Source organism: Pantherophis guttatus, chromosome 2, assembly GCF_059756535.1.
Source record: "Pantherophis guttatus breed Tessera chromosome 2, ASM5975653v1, whole genome shotgun sequence".
Lineage (NCBI taxonomy): Eukaryota > Metazoa > Chordata > Lepidosauria > Squamata > Colubridae > Pantherophis > Pantherophis guttatus.
This window is the reverse complement of record NC_142064.1, coordinates 288,774,327-288,798,752: the sequence shown is the minus strand read 5'-3', so window position 1 is coordinate 288,798,752 and position 24,426 is coordinate 288,774,327. Positions and strand designations below refer to the sequence as shown.

At 45.2% G+C, this 24,426-nt stretch overlaps 1 protein-coding gene across 1 annotated transcript; it reads right to left on the bottom strand.

The window, feature by feature from the left end:
• Positions 1-217: 217 nt before the first annotated feature.
• LOC117658562 (uncharacterized) lies at positions 218-18,533 on the bottom strand. Its single transcript, XM_087885388.1, has 11 exons — positions 18,444-18,533; positions 17,367-17,959; positions 16,991-17,105; positions 16,837-16,904; positions 15,651-15,780; positions 12,981-14,722; positions 10,054-11,208; positions 9,680-9,794; positions 9,504-9,571; positions 6,597-6,726; positions 218-4,640 (listed from the first exon to the last, which is right to left on the bottom strand). Exons 2-11 carry the CDS (start codon positions 17,853-17,855, stop codon positions 1,669-1,671), a joined length of 6,984 nt encoding a protein of 2,327 aa, XP_087741514.1. The 5' UTR covers positions 17,856-17,959; positions 18,444-18,533; the 3' UTR covers positions 218-1,668.
• Between the last annotated feature and the right edge of the window lie 5,893 nt (positions 18,534-24,426).

The window sequence follows — 24,426 nt, the reverse complement described above, 5'->3', positions numbered from 1 at the left end:
ATAAAGGGAACATTAATGTGTTACATTTTTAGTTGCTAAAATGGAAGTAATAATGAGAAATAGGTGGCATAATTGAATAATGATAGATTGTAACCTACTATAGATGTGTATTGTAATAGGAATTTCATAAATTGATTGAATGTAACAATAATCCTTAATTTGCTCACTTTTCTTTGTGTTGGAATGTATGGCCCCCAGATGCTACACTGTTCACACATTGATTTGACATTTTTATTAAAAAAAAAAACTTTAAAAAAAAGCTACTTGCTTTAATGCTCCATGTTGGACAAAGCTCGGAACAGACACAAAGGTATGCATATTTCCAGAATGCTAGAACTATCTGAGTTCAAGCAGCACTTTTTTTACACAACTCTGTGAAGGCAAACAAAATTCTCAAATGCCTCACCAGATGTATTGCAAACAACAAAAGAGAAAGTCCTAACCTGCTACATAGGGCTTTAGTCAGTCCCCAATTTGAATACTGTGTCCAGTTCAGGAGACCTCACTTTAAAAAGGTATTGATAATATTGCATGTGTCCAGAGATGGGCAACATGAGGGAAGGCAAGAAAGATCACCACAAAATTAGGACAAAGAACCTATGAGTTCCATTTTCTAATTCAGCCTCACTATAACCCAGTTCTCCTTATGTTTTTGTTTCTCAATTATCACTTGCATTACATAATGTGAAGCGGGTGGAAAGGCAGATTTTGACAATATGAAGCAAAGTAAGAAAAGCCGAAACAATAGTAAGGGATTCAGGACCTCTGCATTTCTGCCTGCAGAATACTCTGATGAGTATTTCTAGTGGAAATGCTCATCAGAGGGAGCTTCTTGAAATGATTGGGGAATCTCCACCACTTAAATATTGGCAGCCGCACATCACTTTCAGGCCAAATGATAATCTTAATCTCCACTGATGCTCGTGTTTGCTTTAAAACCTCCTACTTAGCAAAAAAGCACAAGAAAAAATTGAGGATTCAGAATCAGAATCAGGAGCTGGAAGGGAACTGGTGCTTTGGAAAATAAATTGACCCCCTCCTCTTTGTGGAAGCCTCTCAAGTCCTGGAATACTGCTATTACGTCACTCCTAATCCCTCTTTTCTCTAGAATAGTCAAATCAAAATCCTGCAACAATTCTTCATATGTTTTAGTCTTCAGGCCCTTAATCATCTTAGCTGCTTTTCTTTACACTTTTTCTAAAGATTAAACATCTTTTTTGTAATGTAATGTCCAAAACTGGATGCAGTATCCCAAGTGTGGTCTTCCTAAGGCTTTATAAAGTGGTACTAATACTTCATGAGATTTTGATTCTATGTCTCTGTTTATACAACCAAGGATTGCATTAGCTTTTTTGGCTGCTGCCGCACACAGGTGACTCACATTCAAGTGTTCATCCATTTGGATTTCCCAGGTCCCTCTCACAGTTACTGTTTTTGAGCCAGATTTCATGTACTCTGTTTTTCCCACCCAGGTGCAAAACTTTACTTTTCTCCACATTAAATTTCACTTTGTTCGATTGAATCTTGAATCATTTGGATCAGAAAGGCACAATATGCATACACATAAAAATCTATACACATGGTGAGTCAGAGGTTAGAATGCAATACTATAAGTTAATTGCCCACAGCCAGGAGTTCGATCTGACCGGCTCATGCTTGATTCAGCCTTTAATCTTTGTCAGGTCGGTAAAATGAGGACCCAGATTTCTGGGGACAATATGCTGACTTTGTAAACTGCTCAAAGACTCCTATAAAGCTTTGTGGAGTGGTAGATAAGTTTAAAGTGGAATTGTTATTGCTATATACTTTCTCCCGAGCGTGGATCTTTTTATGAGAAGTAAGATTACCATTCTGAGCAAAGGTCTTTCCACATTCCATGCATTTATATGGCTTCTCTCCTGTGTGGATTCTGTTATGAGAAGTAAGAGTATTGCTCTTAGTAAACGTCTTTCCACACTCCATGCATTTAAATGGTTTCTCTTTTGAATGGATCTTTTTATGGGAAGCAAGATAACGGCGTTGAGCAAAGGTCTTTCCACACTCCATGCATTTAAATGGCTTCTCCCTTGTGTGGATCGTCTTATGAGAAATAAGATTCCTACTTTGAGCAAAGGACTTTCCACACTCCATGCATTTATATGGCTTCTCCCCTGTGTGGACAATCTTATGGGAATTAAGTTTACTTCTATGAGCAAAGGTCTTTCCACACTCCATGCATTTATACGGCTTCTCGCCTGTGTGGATTATTTTATGGGAAATAAGATGACAATGTTGAGCAAAGGTCTTTCCACACTCCATGCATTTAAATGGCTTTTCACCTGTGTGGATCATTTTATGGATAGTAAGTCTATTGCTCAGAGCAAAGGTCTTTCCACACTCAGTGCATTTATATGGTTTCTCTGCAATGTGGATCCTTTTGTGGTTTTTAAGTACATTGCTGAGAGCAAAGGTCTTTCCACACTCCATGCATTTAAATGGCTTTTCCCCTGTGTGGATCTTTTTGTGGATAGTAAGTTCATTGCTACGAGTAAAGGTTTTTCCACACTGCATGCATTTATGTGGTTTCTCTCCAGTGTGTCTCTTTTTGTGGATATTAAGTTCATAGATACGAGTAAAGGTTTTACCACACTGTGTGCATTTAAATGGTTTCTCTCCTGTGTGAGTCATTTTATGGGAAAGAAGATGACCACGCTGAGCAAAGGTCTTTCCACACTCAGTGCATTTATACGGCTTCTCCCCTGTGTGGATCATTTTGTGGTACCTAAGTCCATTGCTATGAGTAAAGGTTTTCCCACACTCCATGCATTTATATGGTTTCTCTCCTGTGTGGATCATTTTGTGGATTCTAAGTCCATTGCTACGAGTAAAGGTTTTCCCACACTGCATGCATTTATGTGGTTTCTCTCCAGTGTGTCTCTTTTTGTGGATATTAAGTTCATAGATACGAGTAAAGGTTTTACAACACTGCGTGCATTTAAATGGTTCCTCCCCTGTGTGAGTCATTTTATGGGAAAGAAGATGACCATGCTGAGCAAAGGTCTTTCCACACTCAGTGCATTTATACGGCTTCTCACCTGTGTGGATCATTTTGTGGTACCTAAGTCCATTGCTATGAGTAAAGGTTTTCCCACACTCCATGCATTTATATGGTTTCTCTCCTGTGTGGATCATTTTGTGGATTCTAAGTCCATTGCTACGAGTAAAGGTTTTCCCACACTGCATGCATTTATGTGGTTTCTCTCCAGTGTGTCTCTTTTTGTGGATATTAAGTTCATAGATACGAGTAAAGGTTTTACCACACTGCATGCATTTAAATGGTTTCTCCCCTGTGTGAGTCATTTTATGGGAAAGAAGACGACCACGGTGAGCAAAGGTCTTTCCACACTCAGTGCATTTATACGGCTTCTCCCCTGTGTGGATCATTTTGTGGTATCTAAGTCCATTGCTATGAGTAAAGGTTTTCCCACACTCCGTGCATTTATATGGTTTCTCTCCTGTGTGGATCATTTTGTGGATTCTAAGTCCATTGCTACGAGTAAAGGTTTTCCCACACTGCAAGCATTTATGTGGATTCTCTCCAGTGTGTCTCTTTTTGTGGATATTAAGTTCATAGATACGAGTAAAGGTTTTACCACATTGCGTGCATTTAAACGGTTTCTCCCCTGTGTGAGTCATTTTATGGGAAAGAAGACGACCACGCTGAGCAAAGGTCTTTCCACACTCAGTGCATTTATACGGCTTCTCTCCTGTGTGGATCATTTTGTGGTACCTAAGTCCATTGCTATGAGTAAAGGTTTTCCCACACTCCGTGCATTTATATGGTTTCTCTCCTGTGTGGATCATTTTGTGGATTCTAAGTCCATTGCTACGAGTAAAGGTTTTCCCACACTGCAAGCATTTATGTGGATTCTCTCCAGTGTGTCTCTTTTTGTGGATATTAAGTTCATAGATACGAGTAAAGGTTTTACCACATTGCGTGCATTTAAACGGTTTCTCCCCTGTGTGAGTCATTTTATGGGAAAGAAGACGACCACGCTGAGCAAAGGTCTTTCCACACTCAGTGCATTTATACGGCTTCTCCCCTGTGTGGATCATTTTGTGGTACCTAAGTCCATTGCTATGAGTAAAGGTTTTCCCACACTCCGTGCATTTATATGGTTTCTCTCCTGTGTGGATCATTTTGTGGATTCTAAGTCCATTGCTACGAGTAAAGGTTTTCCCACACTGCAAGCATTTATATGGTTCCAAACGTTTATAAGGGTCCTTTTTGAGGCTCACTTTTTGAGATTTAAGGAAGTTATTCCCAAGAGAATGAATGAATGTCCCATTGTAATTTTTTCCGTTGTGTCTTATAGAATCTTCTCCTTTGTTTTGCGTTAAATGGTGTTTGTTTACATGTAATTTATCTTTGATTAGTTTCACACTTTTCCCAATATATTTTTTCCTTATTTTCTCTTCTTGGGCAAGAAAGTCTTTCATCAGAGCATCAGTAGAAGGTGATCTTTCCTGATTCCTACGATTTGACTGTTTTCTCTCATGGCTTTCTAATTCCATTCGAATTTGAAATTTCTCCATTCCATCTTTACGATTGATCACTTGGAACAGTTCACAGGAATCTTGATTCTCCTGCCCATTATTATCTTCAAAGGAAAAGAGAAATGAAAATGATAACAAGGTTAGAGAAAAAGATCAAACTGTCAAAAGTTAACAAATGTTCTTCTGAATTTTTCCTAAATTCCATTATGTTGCATTTTGCATGCCTACAGTGGTGTGATATAGACAGGATGATTTCTATATTCATAATTCATGAAAGCTTTGAAAATATCTAGAAAATATCTGTCAGCCCTGGAAGCCATCTTTTTCTTTGGAGCTTCAGGGCTGCCACATTTAGTGCCTGGGAAAACAAGGAGCCGGTGGAGAATTAGCCATAACAACATTCCTTTTTCTGGAAGTCAAGGACACTCAGCCTGCACCTAGATGGGATTGACTGGGAGCTGTCTCCAGTTGGGACGGTGAAATAATTGGACAATGTGACATATTGTTTTGAAAAATTGAGAAAATGCTATTTATAGTGTCATGGAAAGCCTGGGAACTTTCAGTACTGGCTTTCCACTAGTTAGTACCAAGATGGTATTTCTAAATAAATTTGTTCTTTGAGGAACTGGAATGCCTCGGAGTTCATTTTATGATGGATGCATTACTTGGAGGCTGACATTAAGCCAGTACTCCCTAAACTTTGCTCCAAGCAGAGTTACATTCTGGGATCCTGAGCCCTGGCTGCTCCTTGGACACCCCAGGGAGTTGGAAGACTCAGGGAAGGTGGAGAGATGGAGGAAAAAGTAGGGAGCAAAGCAGGGAAAGCTGGGGGGGGGAGGCCTGAACAAGCGGCAGCCCCCAAAAGAGCCCAGTGGCCAGTCGAAGTGGCGGTGGAGAACTTTCGGTGAGGAAGCACTGTCCCGATACCACTAGATGAGCTCACTAGGGCTTGTTGCCTTACAAAAATGAGGAAAATTCTCAGGGACAACTCTCACCTGGTCATCACTTCACTGCATTGAGGGAGCTCAACCAATCTCATTGTACATATGTTATGCACTGACAATAAAGATTTGAAATTGAAATTGAAATGTTTTCTGCAAATGCACCAAAGAAGGCAAAGGAACTCTACATGATCACAAGGCAAGTCTTGGCAGGGTGGGATGGGGGAATAGGTAAGGCAAATGTTGCAGTACCTCTGCTGTCATTAGTAAAGTGTGGACGGCCATTTGAAATTTCAGGATTGGGTCTAAAGTAGTGGGTGGGGGGATCATAACTTTGAATGGTTGCTAAGTGAACTGTGTAACTTGGCCATAACCTATACCCTAGGACCGTGATGGAGAACCTATGGCACGTGTGCTACAGATGGCATGTGGAGCCATCTCTGCAAGCATGCAAGCCGACACCCAGGTCAGCTCCACCATGCATACCCATGCGCCTCCTGCTGGCCAGCTGATTTTTGGGTGTCTACCAGGAGACACGTGCACGCGCCAGGGGTGTGTGTGTCACGAGCGCAGGCGTGGGGAGGGGGGCGTGGCGCAACTGTGCCCCATTTTTGGTCCTAGGAGGCTTCAGGGAGGCCTGCTAGCACCAAAACAGGGGTTGCATGTGCATGGGGGAGAGGGGTGTTCAGGCACGCATGCATGGGGGCCATGGCCTATGGGGCAGCATTGCATTATGGGTGTGGCACGCGTTTGGACACTGTCGTGCATACGCACACTTTCGGCACCCAAGGAAAAAAAGGTTTGCCATCACTGTCCTAGGATGCTCTGAGTCACATTTCATGAGGCCTCAGAGTGAAAGTTCTGTTCTCACACAATTTTGGGAGGTTTCAGAGGACAAATGATAACACATTCCTATCACATGAGCTCCAGAGGATACATAAGAGTACACCTCATTCTTTTCAGCCCCCACAGATAAGTTCAAATAAAAATGGAAAAATACAGCTAAGAAATGGCACAGAAAGCATGTAAGCAAAGAAACATTGACTCATTCCTTCCTTGGAGTATGAGAAGGTCAGATTCTTTCCTTCTCCCTCTCTAATTGCGGACTAGAAAACTTACCCAGAGAGACCACGTTCCTGTGATTTTCAAGCATGACTTCCGAATGCAGCGCTTTTTGTTCAGGATTCAGCTCAGACCATTCCTCCTCAGAGAAATATACAGCCACCTCTTCAAAGGACACAACACCCTCCTGAACAAAAAAGAACAGAAAAGGAGGATTTGCAAGATCTCTTCTTCTTCATCAATGATTTAGACAAGAAGATAGAAGGGGAACTCATCAAAGTGGGCAGCAGCTCCAGGGCAAGGCTGGATCCAGGGAAGCACACTTTCCTTGACCCAGCTGAGGTGGGCAGTGCCTCCAAGACCTAAGGAAATTGCGTGTCCCTGGGGCCCCGACCCAAAGCAAAGAGCAAGCGGAAGGCATGCATTGATTACATTTCGTGAGCTGAGCAGGCATTAGTGAGGTGACTAGCGAGGCGATTAGCTGGGCCATGTGGCGAAGGCAACATATATAGGGCAGGGGTGGCTGGGGTAAGCGTTGAGCAGCCGGACGGGGTGAGCAAGTGGCAACCGGTCGAGTGAGTGGCGACTGGGCAGGGGGCGTGGCCAGCCAGAAGTTGCTACCAGTTCAGTGACCCAGGCCAAATTGCTGCTACTGTTTCGCCTGAACTGGTGCAAACTGGCTGAATACTACGTCTGCTTTCCAGGCCCAAAATGGGGGGGGGCAGGGGCCCTCGTGCGACACCCCCGTGGACCGTTTTTGCTTCCAGGTTGGTGCAGGAGGCCTTCCAGGGTAAAACAGGGCACATTGCATTTTGGGGGCTCGTGCACCTGCACGCGTCCCACCGCATGCGCCCTGCCCCCGTGCATATGCAGCAGAGACCCGAAAACCAGCTGGCCGGTGGGAGGAGTGCATATATGCATGGTAGAGTGGGCTGGGTGATGACTGACGTAAAAAAGATCTTGAGACTCTAGAACCATGATGATGAACATATGGCACATGTGCCCAAAGTAGCACACGGAGCCATGTCACCTGGCATGCACGGTGTCACCCGTTCCTGTTCCAGGATTCTGGCACACATGCGCATGCGACGATCAGCTGGCCTTTGTGCAAGTGGCAGTGCCGGAAAACCGGAATTGCTGGTCTGTGAGCCAGGAACGGGGCTTCCTCAAACTTCGAATTGTGAGTGTCCAGAAAGAAGGAGTACCAATAGGAATTCGCCCTTCTGCAGTGTCATCGGTCTCTGGGCAGAATCTCCCTTGACTTCACCCACTGGAGGAGAGAGTTCTGCGCAGAGAAGAAGCCAAGTTGGTTATTCGGGCCAAGATCCTCCCTCCCACCTTCTCCTCTTCTCTCTCTCCGCAGAACTGTCTTTCCTCCTTCAGGTGAAGTCCCAAAGGACTCTGCCCAGAGACCGATGACGCTGAAGCAGGAAGAATTCTCATTGGTGCTGCCTCTTGTTCTGGCATCTCATCTCAAAAGTCTGAGATAAACACTTGGTGCTGCCCCTTGTCCCTCCCATCACAAAAGGCCAAGATAAACACTTCCTCCCCACAGTGCAGAACTGCGGATCCCTCCTCTGGGGCTAGAAGCATCTGGCCTGGCACACATGCATGTGAGCATAGGCGCCATGAGCATGCAGGCTGCTAGCTGATCAATACATGTGTATGCACGGCAGTAACTGGAAGATTTGCTGGCCAGTGCACATGTGCATGGCCGAACCCAAAAGTACTTTATCCAGCGCGCGCATGCCCCCTGGGCAGTTCCTCTTCCTGGTTGCGGCCTTGATGAGTGCACACAAGCGTGCACCCCCTTTTCGGCACTGGGTGCCAAAAAGGTTCGCCGTCACTGTTCTAAAAAGAATACAGAGAAGAGCAACCAAAATGATTCAGTCCGGGAGGGTAAAACATAAAAAATGGTTGCTGGAATTGGGTATGTCTAGTTTAGTGAACAGAAGTAGGGGTGACATGATAGCAGTGTTGCAATTATCTAAGGGGCTGCCACAAAGAAGAGGAGCCCAACCTATTCTCCAAAGCACCTGAAGACACGACAAGAAGCAATGAATGGAAACTAATCAAGGAAAGAACCAACCTAAAACTAGAGAGAAATTTCCTGAGAGTGGGAACAATTAATCAGTGGAATGACTTGCCTCCAGAAATTGTGGGTGCTCCAACACCAGAGGTGTTGATGAAGAAATTGGATAGCCATTTATCTGAAATGTTATAGGGCTTCCTGTCTGAGGAGGGGGTTGGACTAGAAGACGGACCTCCAAGTTCCCTAACAACTCTGATATTCGGTTCCATTGTTCCCAAATTCCCAAAGCAAACATGTGCACTAAGTTCAATGGCTGTGCTTCATACAAGTTCTAATTTTAAGGGAGAAAATGGACAATTCGGAAAATTTATTGCCTGAATAAATATTTGGGGCAAGTATTATCAAATTGATAGATTCTGCAGAACTTTCAGTGCCTTTCAGCAAAGTAATCCCACTTCTGGATCAACTGATCTATCCTCCTATCATTTATTGACCTAGTAGTCTGAGCCATTGGCTGAATGGGAGAAAACAAAGAAGGGATTATTCTTTGTGAAGTTCATTTCTCAGCTTTTGCAAAGTGGGAATATTTGCTCTCCTAATCTGGGCACAAATCAGAGGAATGGAATTTATTTTGTAGCCCAAAGTACTGTGATTACATGATGTAGCCAACCGCTTTAGATTTTAAGATTCTGTGTTGTTTTTTAACATGATTGGCTTATTTTTTTAAACCACTGGTTATGAACAAGGCTTTTTAAAAATGATAATGTGGCAATGTATTTAGTTATTTTTCATGATATTATGCTGTCCATGTCGCGTAGGAACACATAATCCAGTCCAAGCAACGAGGAAAATAGGAGAGAGCACTCCGCACACCCACTTCACTTCCTGAAGGAAAGGACCATACAAATCTAACAATGTTTTTCCTTTCTTACTTGATTTGGCGGCTCAACCACTGTTTGAGCTCCATCGTAAAAACCAGAAAACTTCATGCTTTGTTTCTCTGTAAGGAATAAATAATTTCAAAATGCATATTTAACAAAATAAGAGGAGGTATTCTACTGAAGAGAAGAAGGTAAGGCAGATGGGTAATCGGAGGATTTTCGATTACCTCCTGATGTGTCTTGACTTGGATCTTCCCAAGGGATCCTCCTGAAAAATAGGTCTTGAGGGGGATTTGATCGATTCTTCTTTCCCTCAGGATCTCTGATCTCCACAGTGCAGCACTTCAAATAGGAGGAAGGAAAAAAGAAGCAGAATTAATGTACATCACATGACGAAAAGTGGATTCATATTTGGAACACAACCTCAAAGCCCCCAATATCCATCAGTGAGGTTGAGTGAGAAAACAATGGAACACTGTCCTACAAGAATATGTCGGACATCCCAACATATTATGAATTTCAGAGAAGTTTGGGAAGGAGGGTTGAAATATTCAAACACATTCTCTATTCTCTTTTGAACTCCCTAGATTAAATGTCTCACCTGCAATTCGACTTGCTCCTTCTGCTCCTCCGCCTGGCTCAGGAGGAAGCCTTCCGCCACAGACACTGCCTGGGAGCTGGTCTCTGCTCCACACTCCCGCACCCAACCCTCCATCTCCTGGGGCAGAAGGAAGAGGAGCTGCTCCAGAACCACCAGGTCCAGCATCTGGGCTTTGGTGTGCTTTTCTGGTCTCAGCCATCGCCTACAAAAGTCATGGAGTCGGCTGCAAAGTCCTCGGGGACCCTCAGCCTCCTGGTATTGGATGAAGTTCCAGGACTGAACTTCTGAAGGGAGGATAGTTTCCTCCTCCAGGATCTCCTGCCCAGTTCTTGTCCAGGTCTCCACACAACTCCCAGGCTGAGCAGCTGAAGGGCCTTTTCTGCTTCCCTCCTTTCCAAAAGGTTGTGTCTCCATCCTTTCTCTGTCCTGCAGAGCAACTGCAAATGGCTCCAAGGACTCTGGTGGGTCTCCAGATGCCTTTTCCTTCAAGGGACCATTTCTGGTGCTGCAGGACTGATCCCTACAAGGGATTCCGCTCTTCTTCTTCTTCCACCAAGAAAAAAAAAAATGGTTTGCAAAGATTTCAAATGGCTTCCAGTTTCTGTATCTGAGATGGAAAGAAAAACAAACGCCACGAATTAGAAAGTAGAATTTAGCCACTGAACAACATTCACCCAACCTGCCCAGAACCCCAAACGGCTCATCCCAGCGCAGGGCCGAGGTTCCCCCTGAGCAGGGCCGGGAAGGAGGCACCTGGAAAGGCCGCCCGCTTCTCTCCCCCTCCGGAGACAGGCCGGGCTGCGGAGGATCGGGCCCTGTGGGAGCCTGGTGCGAATCCTGACTCCTCCTCGCCCGGCTTCTCTCCTCTCCCCTTGGGCCTCCGCAAGGCCGACCCTCCCCTCCCCCACTCGACCTCTTCCCTGGACATGGGCGGGAAGGGATCCCCAATGCCTTCCCGGCATCCCCGCTTCTTCTGCTTCCGGAGTTGAAGCCGGAACAGGGCCGGGCGAGGGTCTCTCCTTCCTCTGCCTCCCTTTGCACGGGAAGAGCCCCCAACTCACCCTGGGAACGTCTGGATCTCACCCCGCCAGACTCTCCCGCAGCCGCTCCGCCTCCTGCTGAGCCCCAGGGGTTGAGGAGAGCGAGTGCGGCGTCCTAGAGCGTCACGTGAACGTCAAGCGGGTTCCTTCGTAGCCTTCTCTGGAAAGGCAGCTGTGACGTTCGCCCTCCAGTGGACCAATGGGGAAGCACCGGGAGTTCACTTGTTTTAGCAGAGAGCTCCCCCTGGTGGATTTGGCGCAAAGTAGCGGGATTGTAGAAAGGGCGGGAAAGAGGAGCGCGTCTGAGGGGAAGGGAGAGAGCAGGGATGATGGGCTTGGGAGTAGGAGTAAAGGCCCTTCTCAATGTCTCCCTGTCAGACAATAGCTCAACGTCTCTAGTGGTGCCACTTTCTCCATCTTCTCCTTCCTGTCCCAGAAGTAGGAACTGTTTGTGGAGATGGAGAAAAATCTCTGGAGGATTTGAACTCCCTCAAGAACAGCCCTCCTGAAGGCTGAGCAGCGATTGGAGGAGGCCTCAAAAGGGGCCAAATCCTGTCAGAAACAGTTGAGTGGTCAGAAGAGAAAGACCAGTAGGCTCTCTGGGAAACACAGCTTGTGTCTTGCTGTTCTTGCGAACTCTGGTCTTAAGTGGTGGAAGATGGGACACAGGCAAGAAAGCCACAATCAGGAAAATGATTTTCATGCATTTGTTTATTTCTTTAATTGAATACATACAGGTGCCCTTCTCAAATTATTCACTCAGCCTCACATTGAAGGGGGGAAGCAGAAAGGGCAGACACCCTAATTCTGATAAACACTCCAGGTGACCTGCGGAAAGACTCTGAAGAGAAAGAAAAAAGAAAACCAGTTCCAAAATGGAGGAAAAGCCTAAAGCTGAGTTCGATGGGACCGGCTCATAGTTGATTCAGCCTTTAATCTTTCTCAATTTGGTAAAATGAGGACCCAGATTGCTGGGGACAATATGCTGACTTTGTAAACTGCTCAAAGATTGCTCTAAAGCTTTGTGGACTGGTATATATAAGAGCTGTGGTGGCACAGTAGTTAGAACGCAGTGCTGCAGGCTACTTTTGCTGATCACGGGCTGCCAGCACTTTGGCAGTTCAGGTCTCAGCAGCTCAAGGTTGACTTAGCCTTCCATCCTTCTTTCCAAGGTCTGTAAAATGGGGAGCCAGACTGTTGGGGGCATTATGCTGATTTTCTAAAACTGCTTAGAGAGGTTGTAAAGCACTGTACTGTAAGTCTAAGTGCTCTTGTTATGGAAATGGGAAACGCTCCATGGCTTAGGACCTGGGTACCTTCGAGACCAACTTCTGCCACCAATAGCCTCCCACCGGCCAGTTCGCTCCCACAGAGAGGGTCTCCTCAGGGTGCCATCGGCCAAGTTATGTCGGCTGGCGACACCCAGGGGGAGGACCTTCTCTGTGGGAGCCCCAGCCCTGTGGAATGAACTGCCCCTGGAAATGCGTAAGATCTCCAACCTCAGGGCATTTCGTTGTGCACTCAAGACCCTGTTGTTCCGCCAGGCTGGGCTATCAACATAACAATTTTAAATTGGGTTTTAAATTCCTGGGGTTTTAAATTGAGCCGAATTCATTTAATAATTTTAAACAATTTTAACTGATGTTGTCTTGTGTTCTTAATAGGCTGTACACTGCCCTGAGTCCTTCAGGAGAACGGCGGTATAGAAATAAAATTATTCTATTCTATTCTATTCTATTCTATTCTATTCTATTCTATTCTATTCTATTCTATTCTAAATGTAAAGTGAAATTGCTATATACATTCTCCGGAGCATGGATCCTTTTATGAGAAGTAAGATTACTATTCTGAGCAAAGATCTTTCCATGTTCCATGCATTTATATGGCTTCTCCCCTGTGTGGATCATCTAACTGTAAATAAGATGACCACTTTGTCTTTCCACTCTCCATGCATTTATATTTCTCCCCTATGTGGATCATATGATGGGAAATAAGATTACCTTTTTGAGCAAAGGTCTTTCCACACTCCATGCATTCAAATGGTTTCTCCCCTGTGTGGATCATCTTATGAGAAGTAAGAGCACTGCGCTTAGTAAACATCTTTCCACACTCCATGCATTTAAATGGTTTCTCTTCCAAGTGGATCTTTTTATGGGAAGCAAGATAACTGCGTTGAGCAAAGGTCTTTCCACACTCCATGCATTTAAATGGCTTCTCCCCTGTGTGGATCTTCTTATGGGAAATAAGATGACCACTTTGAGCAAAGATCTTTCCACTCTCCATGTATTTATATTTCTCCCCTATGTGGACCATATGGGAAATAAGATTACCTTTTTGAGCAAAGGTCTTTCCACACTCCATGCATTCAAATGGTTTCTCCCCTGTGTGGATCATCTTATGAGAAGTAAGAGCACTGCGCTTAGTAAACATCTTTCCACACTCCATGCATTTAAATGGTTTCTCTTCCAAGTGGATTTTTTTATGGGAAGCAAGATAACTGCGTTGAGCAAAGGTCTTTCCACACTCCATGCATTTAAATGGCTTCTCCCCTGTGTGAATCATCTTATGGGAAATAAGATGACCTCTTTGAGCAAAGGTCTTTCCACTCTCCATGCATTTAAATGGCTTTTCCCCTGTGTGGATTACCTGATGGAAAATAAGACTGCTTTTTTTAGTAAAGGTTTTTCCACACTCCATGCATTTATATTTCTCCCCTATGTGGATCATATGATGGGAAATAAGATTACCTCTTTGAACAAAGGTCTTTCCACAATCCATGCATTTAAATGGCTTTTCCCCTGTGTGAATCATCTGATGGGAAATAAGATTACCTCTTTGAGCAAATGTCTTTCCACACTCCTTGCATTCAAATGGTTTCTCCCCTGTGTGGATCATCATATGAGAAGTAAGAGCACTGGTCTTAGTAAACATCTTTCCACACTCCATGCATTTAAATGGTTTCTCTTCCAAGTGGAACTTTTTATGGGAAGCAAGATAACTGCGTTGAGCAAAGGCCTTTCCACACTCCGTGCATTTATATGGTTTCTCCCCTGTGTGGATCACCTGATGGGAAATAAGAGTACTTTTTTTAGTAAAGGTTTTCCCACACTCCGTGCATTTATAGGGTTTCTCTCCTGCTGCCTGGAGGACCTGGGCTGTGTGGGCTACATGTGCTTCTGAATACTGTTTCTCCCCAGTGTGAATCATTTCATGGGAAGTAAGTTGCCCGCTAGTTCTAAAATGTTTTCCAGATTCCAAACATTTATAAGGATCCTTTTTTGTGTGAAACACGTTTTGAGATATAAGGAAGTTATTTCCAAGAGAATTAATGAATGTCCCATTGTAATTTTGTCTATTGTGTCTTCTTATAGCATCTTCTCCTTTGTTCTGGGTTAAATTGTGTTCGTTTAGACTTTCTCCAATATATTTTTTCCTTATTTTCTCTTGTTGGGCAAGAAAGTCTTGCATCGGAGCAACAGTGGAAGATGAGCTTTCCTGATTCCAATCATTTGACTGGTTTCTCTCATGGGTTTCTAGTTCCATTTCAATTCCAAAGTTCTCTATTTCATCTTTAACAATGATCACTTGGAACAGTTCAGAGGAATCTTGATTCTCCTGCCCATTATTAGCTTCAAATGAAAAGAGAAACGAAAATGATAACAAGGTTAGAGAAAAAGATCAAACTGCAAAATGTCAACAAATGTTCTGATTTTTTCCCCAAAATTCCATTAAGTTGTATATTGCATCCCTACAGTGCTGTGATACAGACATGATGATTTCTATATTCATGAGCCATGAAAGCTTTGAAAATATCTAGAAATTATCTCTCTCTTTACATAGATAGAGAGATAGATATGCTCACTCAAAGCCAGTTTTGTGTTAAGGAATAATAAGGGGAAACATCCAAGGAGAAATTTGCGTTAATTTCAGCAGAGACCTACGAGAACTGAGACCATTTTGAAAGAAGCTCCTTCTCCAGTGTACCTTGGGAGCAGCTTTTCTGCAATATGTCTCTGGCGTGCCAGACCCCCACTCGCCCGTTCCTCGATGCCAGTGATGAGATTTTGGGGCAAAATCCTTTGCTTGAAGGCTCCCGTTGGCTTGTAAACGCTCTTCATGCCAAGACTGGGAGACCCAAAGTCTAACTTGTCAACTGTGGTAACTTCGGCATTCAAGGCCTTCATTCTTGAATTGGATTGGGAGAATGCTCTTCCATGGCCTGAGCTTGAAAGTTCTGTTCTCACACAATTTTGGGAGGTTTCCGAGGACAAATGACAACACATTCCTCTGACATGACCTCCAGAGGACACATAAAAGCATACCTCATTCTTTTTGGCCTCCACAGATAAGTTCAAATAAAAATGGAAAAATACAGCTAAGAAATGGCACAGAAAGCATCTAAGCAAAGAGACATTGACTTTTTCCTTCCTTGGAGTACGAGAAGGTCAAATCCTTCTCCCTCCAAGAAGATGATAACTGATTAGTGATTTTTAAAATAAAAAACTAAATATTATCTGTCTTCTTGAACTCTCTGATTGTAGAGTAGAAATCTCTTACCCAGCATGACTACATTCCTATGATTTTCAAGCATGACTTCTGAATGCAGCACTTTTTGGTCAGGATCCAGCTGAGACCATTCCTCCTCAGACAAATACACAGCCACCTCATCGAAGGACACAAGACTCTCCTGAACATGGAAAAAAAGAACAGGACAGTCTAGTTTAATGAAAAGAAGAACTAGGGGTGACATGATAGCAGTGTTGCAAGATCTAAGGGGCTGCCACAAAGACAAGGAGGTCAACCAATTCTCCAAAGCACCTGAAGGCGGGACAAGTAGTAGTGGATGGAAACAAATCAGGGACAGAACTAACCTACAACTAAAGAGAAATTTCCTGACAATGAGAACAATTAATTAGTGGAATGACTTACCTCCAGAAATTGTGGGTGCTCCAACACCAGAGGTGTTGATGAAGAAATTGGATATTTATCTGAAATGTTATAGGGCTTCCTGTCTGAGTAGGGGGTTGGACTAGAAGACCTCCAAGATCCCTAACAACCCTGGTATTCGATTCCATTGTTCCCAAATTCCCAAACCAAACATGTGCATTAAGTTCAATGGCTGTGCTTCATACAAGTCCTAATTTTAAGGGAGAAAATGGACAATTCGGAAAAGTTATTGCCTGAATAAATATTTGGGGCAAGTATTATCAAATTGATAGATTCTGCAGAACTTTCAGTGCCTTTCAGCAAAGTAATCCCACTTCTGGATCAACTGATCTATCCTCCTATCATTTATTGACCTAGTAGTCTGAGCCATTGGCTGAATGGGAGAAAACAAAGAAGGAATTATTCTCTGTGAAGCTCATTTCTCAATCTTTGCAAAGCGGGAATGTTTGCTCTCCTAATCTGGGCACAAATCAGAGGATTGGTAATTATTTTGTAGCCCAAAGTATTGTAATTACATGCTCTATGTGGCCATCCTCTTTCAATTTTAAAATTCTGTGTTTATTTTTAACATGATTAGATATTTTTTTTTAAACTACTGGTTATGAACAAGTCTTTTTAAAAATGGTAATGTGGCAATGTGAGTATTTAGTTATTTTTCATAATATTATGCTGTTCATGTCGCATAGGAACACATAATCCAGTCCAAGCAACGGGGAAAATAGGAGAGAGCACTCCGCACACCCACTTCACTTCCTGAAGGGAGAATACAAATCTAACAACGTTTTTCCTTTCTTACTTGATTTGGCAGTTCAACCACTGTTTGAGCTCCATCGTAAAAACCAGAAAACTTCATGCTTTGTTTCTCTGTAAGGAATAAATAATTTCAAAATGCATATTTAACAAAATAAGAGGAGGTATTCTACAGAAGAGAAGAAGGTAAAACAGATTACCTCCTGATGTGTCCTCACTATGATCTTCCCAAGGGATCCTCCTGAAAAATAGCTCCTGAGGGGGATTTGATGGAGTTGTCTTCCTCTCAGGATCTCTGATTTCCACAGTGCAGCACTTCAAATAGGAGGAAGGAAAAAAGAAGCAGAATTAATGTACATCGCATGACGTAAAGTAGATTCTTATATTCAGAACACAACATCAAAGCCTCCAATATCCATCAGTGAGGTTGAGTGAGAAAACAATGGAACAATGTCCTATAAGAATTGGTGGGACATCACCACATATTATGAATGTCAGAGAAGTTTGGGAAGGAGGGTGAAGTATTCAAACACCTTCTCTATTCTCTTTTGAGCTCCCTAGATTAAAATGCCTCACCTGCAAGTTGACCTGCTCCTTCTGCTCCTCCACCTGGCTCAGGAGGAAGCCTTCAGCCAGGGCCACTGCCTGGGAGCTGGTCTCTGCTCCACACTCCCGCACCCAGCTCTCCATCTCTGGGGGCAGAAGAGCCAGGAGCTGCTCCAGAACCACCAGGTCCAGCATCTGGGCTTTGGTGTGCTTTTCTGGTCTCAGCCATCGCCTACAAAAGTCATACACTCTGCTGCAAAGTCCACGGGGACCCTCAGCCTCCCGGTATTGGATGAAGTTCCAGGGCTGAACTTCTGAAGGGCGGATAGTTTCCTCTTCCAGGATCTTCTGCCCAGTTCTTGTCCAGGTCTCCCCACAGCTCCCAGGCTGAGCAACTGAAGGGCCTTTTCTGGTTCCCTCCTTTCCAAAAGATTGTGTCTCCATCCTTTCTCTCTTCTGCAGAGCAACTGCAAATGGCTCCAAGGACTCTGGTGGGTCTCCAGATGCCTTTTCCTTCATGGGACCATTTCTGGTGCTGCAGGCAAATTATTCTGCTCTTTTTTTTTTTCCCCAAAAGAAAATTTAGGCTTGCAAAGATCTCAAATGGCTTCGAGTTTCTGTACCTGAGATGGAAAGAAAAATAAATATTAAGAATTAGAAAGTGGAATTCAGCCACTGAACAACCTTCACCCAACCTGCCTGGAGCCCCAAGTGGCTCATCCTGGGGCAGGGCATCCCCCAGCAGGGCGGGGAAGGAGGTAGTTAGGGATGCCGCCCTGCTTCTAATGCTCTCCGGACACAGGCTGGGCTGTGGAGGATGGGGCCCTCGGGGAGCCTGGTGCGAATCCTGCCTCCTCCTCACCCGGCTTCTCTCCTCTCCTGCTGGGCCTCCGCAAGGCCGACCCTCCCCTCCCCCACTCGACCTCTTCCCTGGACATGGGCGGGAAGGAAGCTCTGGATCCCCCAGCCTTCCTGGGATCCCCGCTTTCCCCTTACATGGAGAGGGTGGCTGGGGAACATGGGACACGGGGTTGAAGCCGCAGGAGGGCCGGGCAGGAGTCTCTCCCTCCTCTGCCTCCCTTTGCACGAGAAGAGCCCCCAACTCACTTGAGGAACGTCTGGATCTCCGCCCCACCCAGACTCTCCCGCAGCCTCTCCGCCTCCTGTGGATCCCCAGGGGTTAAGGGAAGCGAGTGTAAGGTCCTAGAGAGGCAAGGCTCTATGATGTCATTTCCTCCTGGCCTCCTCTGGAACGCCAGCCCTGTCTTTCGCCCTCCAGTGGGCCAATTGGGAATCGCCTGATGTTTCCTTCTCTTGGCAGAAGGCGACCCCTAGTGGATTTTGCGTAAATTTACAGGATTCCCTGCAAAGCGCAGGAAATAGGAGCCTCCCTGTCAGACAAAGTCTTCAACATTTGCAGAGGTGGCACTTTCTCCATTATTCTGACCTAGGTTTCCCCAAACCCCTAAGTAGACTCCTTCTCCAGACGGAAACCCCCTTTTATTAAGTTACTGTGAATTCCTCACATTCACATCCATCGAAGTCTTTCAAGGGAGAATTTACAGTCACAGACCATACCTGGCTTGAAGAGGTGCCAGGCCGATATCTATGATGAAAAAAAGAAACATTTTTACATAGGGATTGAGTAGGAAATTTACCTCACACAGTTTCACATAGAACGTTTAATAAGCAATTTTTGAAAAAACAGCTTCAACCCAGCAAGAGCCGGAATATGCCACCCCCAGGCATCCAAACAGTTGACTGTGTTAGCAATTTTTAAGGCAACAAAGAGAATTGCAGCACCGAGTAGACACGCAGGATGGCACTCAGCAGCTTGAACATGGAGGCGGGCAAGGTGGCGGGGTCACATTGGTAGCCGTGGGGAAGGGGCCCTGGCAGACCGGGGGTGGGGGAGAGCGCCAGAGGTTGTAAATGTGTGCCTCTCCACCAGTGATGGGTTTCAACATCTTTTACTACTATTTCTTTAGGTGTGGCTTGGTGGGCATAGTTTGGTGGACATGGCAAGGGAAGGATACTGTAAAATCTCCATTCCCACCCCACTCCAGGGGAAGGTTACTGCAAAATCCCCATTTCCTCCCGATCAGCTGGGACTCGGGAGGCAGAGAATAGATGGGACAGGGCCAGTCAGAGGTGGTATTTACCAGTTCTCCAAACTATTGAAAATTCCAACTACCGGTTCTCCAGAACTGGTCAGAACCTGCTGAAACTCACCTCTGCTCCGCGCCCCCTGGTCAAGCAGGAGCAGCATAGCAGGGTGGCCGAGAGCAGTGCTATCAGGAGGACAAAGAGCCCTCATGAGTCACTCATGCCAATTGTTGTGAGTGGTGAGGGTGTCGAAAGAGAAAAGCAGAACTCCTTTATCATCCGTATGTTTTGAAAGGGAGATGAAAATAAATCCTCCAGAACTTGCAAACCCCAGCACGGGAAACAGCAGCTACACCTTCTACCTTCCAAAACAGGCTGGGATGTGATCTGAATAGCTTGACCTGCTATTGAAACTCCTCCTGGTTCTTTCCCAAAGGGAGGGTAGCTATTTTGTACATTTTGCAGCCTTTTGCGGGGCAAGGGGCGGCAGGCAAGTCCCACTTTTTGCTCTCGACATGCTCGCTGCTTGCTTGCAGCAACTGGGACTGCTGCAGGAGGCAGAAGCAGAGGCATGGGACCGGCCGCTCTGCATCCAGCAGCCACTGTAAGCACATTCTGGCAAAGAGCCAGGAAGTGTTTCAACAGCAGGTCAAGCCGTGTCTTATTCACCTCACATCCCGGCGTGTTTTGGGACAAGGTGGGATGTGATCTGAATAACACCCGACTTGACCTGGTATCCAAACACTTCCTGAAAAGGGAGACAACAGAGTGGAAGAGCCCGCGGACTTGCAGCACTCTTTCCTTCAGGCGCTGCTGCTGACTTGGAAGGAGAGGCTTTTACATTTGCACACCGGTTCTCACAGCAGGTCTTATAGAGAGGCTGGAGAGCCCCTCATCCTTTGCTGCGCAGCTTCTCCTGCCCCCTCCCTTTTCTCCTCTGCTTCAACCCAGCCCAGCCCTCCATCTCCCTCTGAGGATAGAGACCAGGTTCAAAGAGGATGGGAGAGTCAGGACAAATCTGCAAGAAACAGAGCCTTGCTTCCATGCTGGGTTCACACAACCACAACCGCTCTCTTTTTCCTCCTTCCCCTTCCCCTTACTTCTGAGGTGAGGGATGAAAAGTTTGTTTGTTTATTTGGATTTATATACCGCCCTTCTCCCAAAGGACTCAGGACAGTGAACAGCCAAAATAAAACACATACAATATCAAATTTAAAAAACAATTTAAAACATATTAAACAAATTTGGCCCATACTAATTAAAACCCCCCTTTTTAAAACAAATTTAAAATTAAGCAATTAAAAAGAGTTAGGCCAGCCCAGCTTGTTGGAATAAAAAAGTCTTGAGGGCATCCTCCGTATCTCGGGGGGGGGGGAGCTCGTTCCAAAAGGCAGGTGCCCCCACAGAGAAGGCTCTCCCCCTGGGGGCCGCCAGTCGACACTGTTTGACCAATGGCACCCTGAGGAGCCCCCCTCTGTGGGAGCATACTGGCCAGTGGGAGGCTATCGGTGGCAGAAGGCGGTCTTGTAGGTACCCAGGTCCTAAGCCATGGAGCGTTCTAAAGGTGGTAACCAATACCTTGAAGCACACCCGGAAGACCACCGGGAGCCAGTGCAGCTCGCGCAGGAGAGGTGTTACATGGGAGCGCCATGTCGCTCCCATAACCACCTGCGCAGCCGCATTCTGGACTAGTTGGAGCCTCCGGGTGCTCCTCAAGGGGAGCCCCATGTAGAGAGCATTACAGTTGTCCAGGCAGGAAGTGACGAGGGCATGAGTGACCGTGCATAAGGAGTCCCGATCCAGAAAGGGACGCAACTGGCGGATCAGGCGAACCTGATAGAAAGTCCTCCTGGCCACAGCCGTCAGATGCCCCATTGTTCCCCGTCATTTCCCCCTCCCCCCCGTCCTTACTTGCAGAGTATGCAGCGGAGCTGGAGGACCAGATTCGACAGCAGAGGCTGAATGGGCTGGGACTGTTGCATGGCACCAGAGGTGGGTTTCAGCAGGTTCTGACCAGTTCTGGAGAACCGGTAGCAGAAATTTTGAGTACTTCAGAGAACTGGTAGTAAAAATTCTGACTGGCCCCGCTCCCATCTATTCTCTGCCTCCTGAGTCCCAGCTGATTGGGAGGAAATGGCGATTTTACAGTATTCTTACCCTGGAGTGGGGTGGGAATGGAGATTTTGCAGTATCCTTCTCTTGGAGTGGGGAGGGGATGGAGATTTTACAGTATCCTTCCCCTGCCACACCCACCGAGCCATGCCACGCCCACCAAGCCACACTCACAGAACCGGTAGTAAAAAATTTTGAAACCCACCCCTGCATGGCATCACCCCTGCCCCGCCACTCCTTGTGGCAGCACCATCACTCACATACAAAGGGAAAGGCACGAGGTGTCGGGGACGCATGCAATGCAGCCACTGGACGCATCATGCAGCTGCCTGCCCCATTACTGCTTCGGCCAGATACAGAGAGAATGGGCAGGTGGCTGCGCATCCGACGGGCTGGATCGCATGCCTCCTCCAAACCTCTGCTGGTGTTTCTGCCATGAGGTGAGGCAAGAGGTGGTGCAAGGATGGCACCTCGCCACGCCGTCCAACCTCATACTCCAGCTCTGCTGCACACTCTGCAAGCAAAGATAGACGGACAGGACTGAAGTAGTTGACAACTGTTTGACAACACCATCAAACTATTCACATTAGGCTGCATTGCTATTAGTCTTCTCATCGTTCCTGTTGCCCATCTCCTCTCACTTGTGACTACATGACTGTAACTTTGTTTCTTGTATCCTTGCGATTTATATTGATATTGTTTTCTACTATGACTTGATTGCTTATTGTACCGTATGACTGTCACTGGGTGTTGCGCCTTGTGATTCTCGGCGAGTATATCTTGTCTTTTTATGTACACTGAGAGCGTATGCACCAAAGACAAATTCCTTGTGTGTCCAATCACACTTGGCCAATAAAGAATTCTATTCTATTCTAGTTTTTTTGAAGTAGTTCTTAACTTCACCTTAGTTTGACCCCTAAGATTTTCAAAGGTCTCCCTGCTTGTTTGTTCATTTGCAATGTTAGTACACTGACTGGAGTGATTTTCATTCTGATTCTCTAGAGCAGTGGTTCTCAACCTGTGGGTCGCGACCCCTTTGGGGGGCACAGGGGACTCCTAAGACCATTGAAAACATATTTTCAATGGTCTTAGTAATAATTTTATGGTTGGGGGTCACCACAACAAGAGGAACTGTATTAAAGGGTCGCAGCATTAGGAAGGTTGAGGACCACTGCTCTAGAGTATCCCTAATTTGGGACAAGGGAGGGAGGGAGGGTTGGAGGGGGAAGGAACAAAAGGAGGGAGGAAAGAAGAAAGGAAGGAAGGCAGTTAGAACCATCATTAATTCAGCGCCATTGTGATTTCAAAGGTTACTTAATAAATGATTGTAAATCAAGAACTACCTGGGTTGCTCAGTAAGATGGCTAGTTGGGGGATATGCATCCACATTTCCCTATCACTGTTTTCTCTTAATAAAACTACTTGCTTCAATGCTCCATGTATGGACAAAGGTCGGAAGAGACACAAAGGCATGCGTATTTCCAGAATGCTAAAGCTATTCTTAATTTAAGCAGCACTTTTTTCACAGAATTGTGTGAACAAATTTACCATGGTACTGAAAAAATGATAACTGCAAAACGAGTAAACCGTGTGGCCCGGCAGCTGTGAAGGCAAACAAAATTTGGGATGCCTCACCAGATGTATGTATGTTATGTACCTAAGCGTAGTGCATAAAATTATCTGCTACCATGTCCTTCCTCTCAGTGACTAATTCAGCTTCAACCACAATACCAGAACACAGAATAGACACAAACTTTTAAGGTAAACCGCTCCCATTCCTACAAGGTCTGTAAGAGGCGTGCATAAGTGCACCACCGTGCCTACCGTCCCAGGGATAACTCCATTATCCTTATGGTTTTCTCTCATTTATAACTTGTATTACATAATATTAAGCAGGGTGAAAAGACAGATTTCAACAATATTAAGTAAATATTAAGCAAGTAAGAAAAGCCGAAACAATAGTAGGGGATTCAGGACTTCTGCACTGCTGCCTGCAACTCTGCTCTAGTGGAAATACTCATCAGAGAGAACTTCTTGAAATGATTGGGGAATCTCCACCACTTAAATATTGGCAGCCACACATCACTTTCAGGCCAAACGATAACCTTCATCTCCACTGATGCTCATGTTTGCTTTCAAACCTCCAACTTAGCAAAAAAACACAAGAAAGGATTGAGGATTCAGAATCAGAATCAAGCTGGAAGTGAACTTGGAGCTCTTCTAGTCCAGCGCCCTGCGCAAGCAGGAGTTCCTATAGCATTTCTGACAAGTGACTGTCCAGTTCTTCTTAAAAACGTGTCGTGATGAAGCACCCACAATGTCTGAAGGAAAGCTGTTCACTGGTCAATTGTCCACACTGTAAAGAAGATTCTTGTTAATTCCAGGTTGCTTCTCTCCTGGATTAGTTCACATGCAGTTTCTTGTCCTTCCCTCTGGTTCTTTGGAAAATAAATGGACCGCCTCCTCTTTGTGACAGTACTGGAATACAGCTATCATGGCCCTCCTAATCCTTCTTTTCTCTAAACTAGCCAAACCCAAATCCTGCAACAGTTCTTTATCTGTTTTAGTCTTCAGCCCTTGAATCATCTTAGCTGTTCTTCTTTGTACTTTTTCCAAAGTCTGAACATCTTTTTAATAATGTAATGACCAAAACTGGATGCAGTATCCCATGTGTGGTCTTACTAAGGCTTTATAAAGTGTCATGTCTGGATCTTTCACCCTCCAGTGGGCCAATAGGGAACCACCTGATGTTCCCTTCTTTTGGCGGAGAACGCCCCTTGGTGGATTTGGTGCAAATAATCAAATTTGGTGGCATATAAATCAAACCAAAAAAAAAAAAAAAAAAAGGAAATAGGAGCCTCCCTGTCAGAGA

Bases quoted from the DNA above. Each gene is read 5' to 3' on its own strand.
- LOC117658562 (XM_087885388.1), bottom strand. From the start codon at position 17,855: ATGAAGGAAAAGGCATCTGGAGACCCACCAGAGTCCTTGGAGCCATTT. The intron at 9,795-10,053 runs GTGAGACATTTA...TCCTATTTGAAG, and splicing joins AGGAGCAAGTCGAATTGCAG to TGCTGCACTGTGGAGATCAG. The intron at 4,641-6,596 runs GTAAGTTTTCTA...TTTCCTTTGAAG, and splicing joins CAGGAACGTGGTCTCTCTGG to ATAATAATGGGCAGGAGAAT.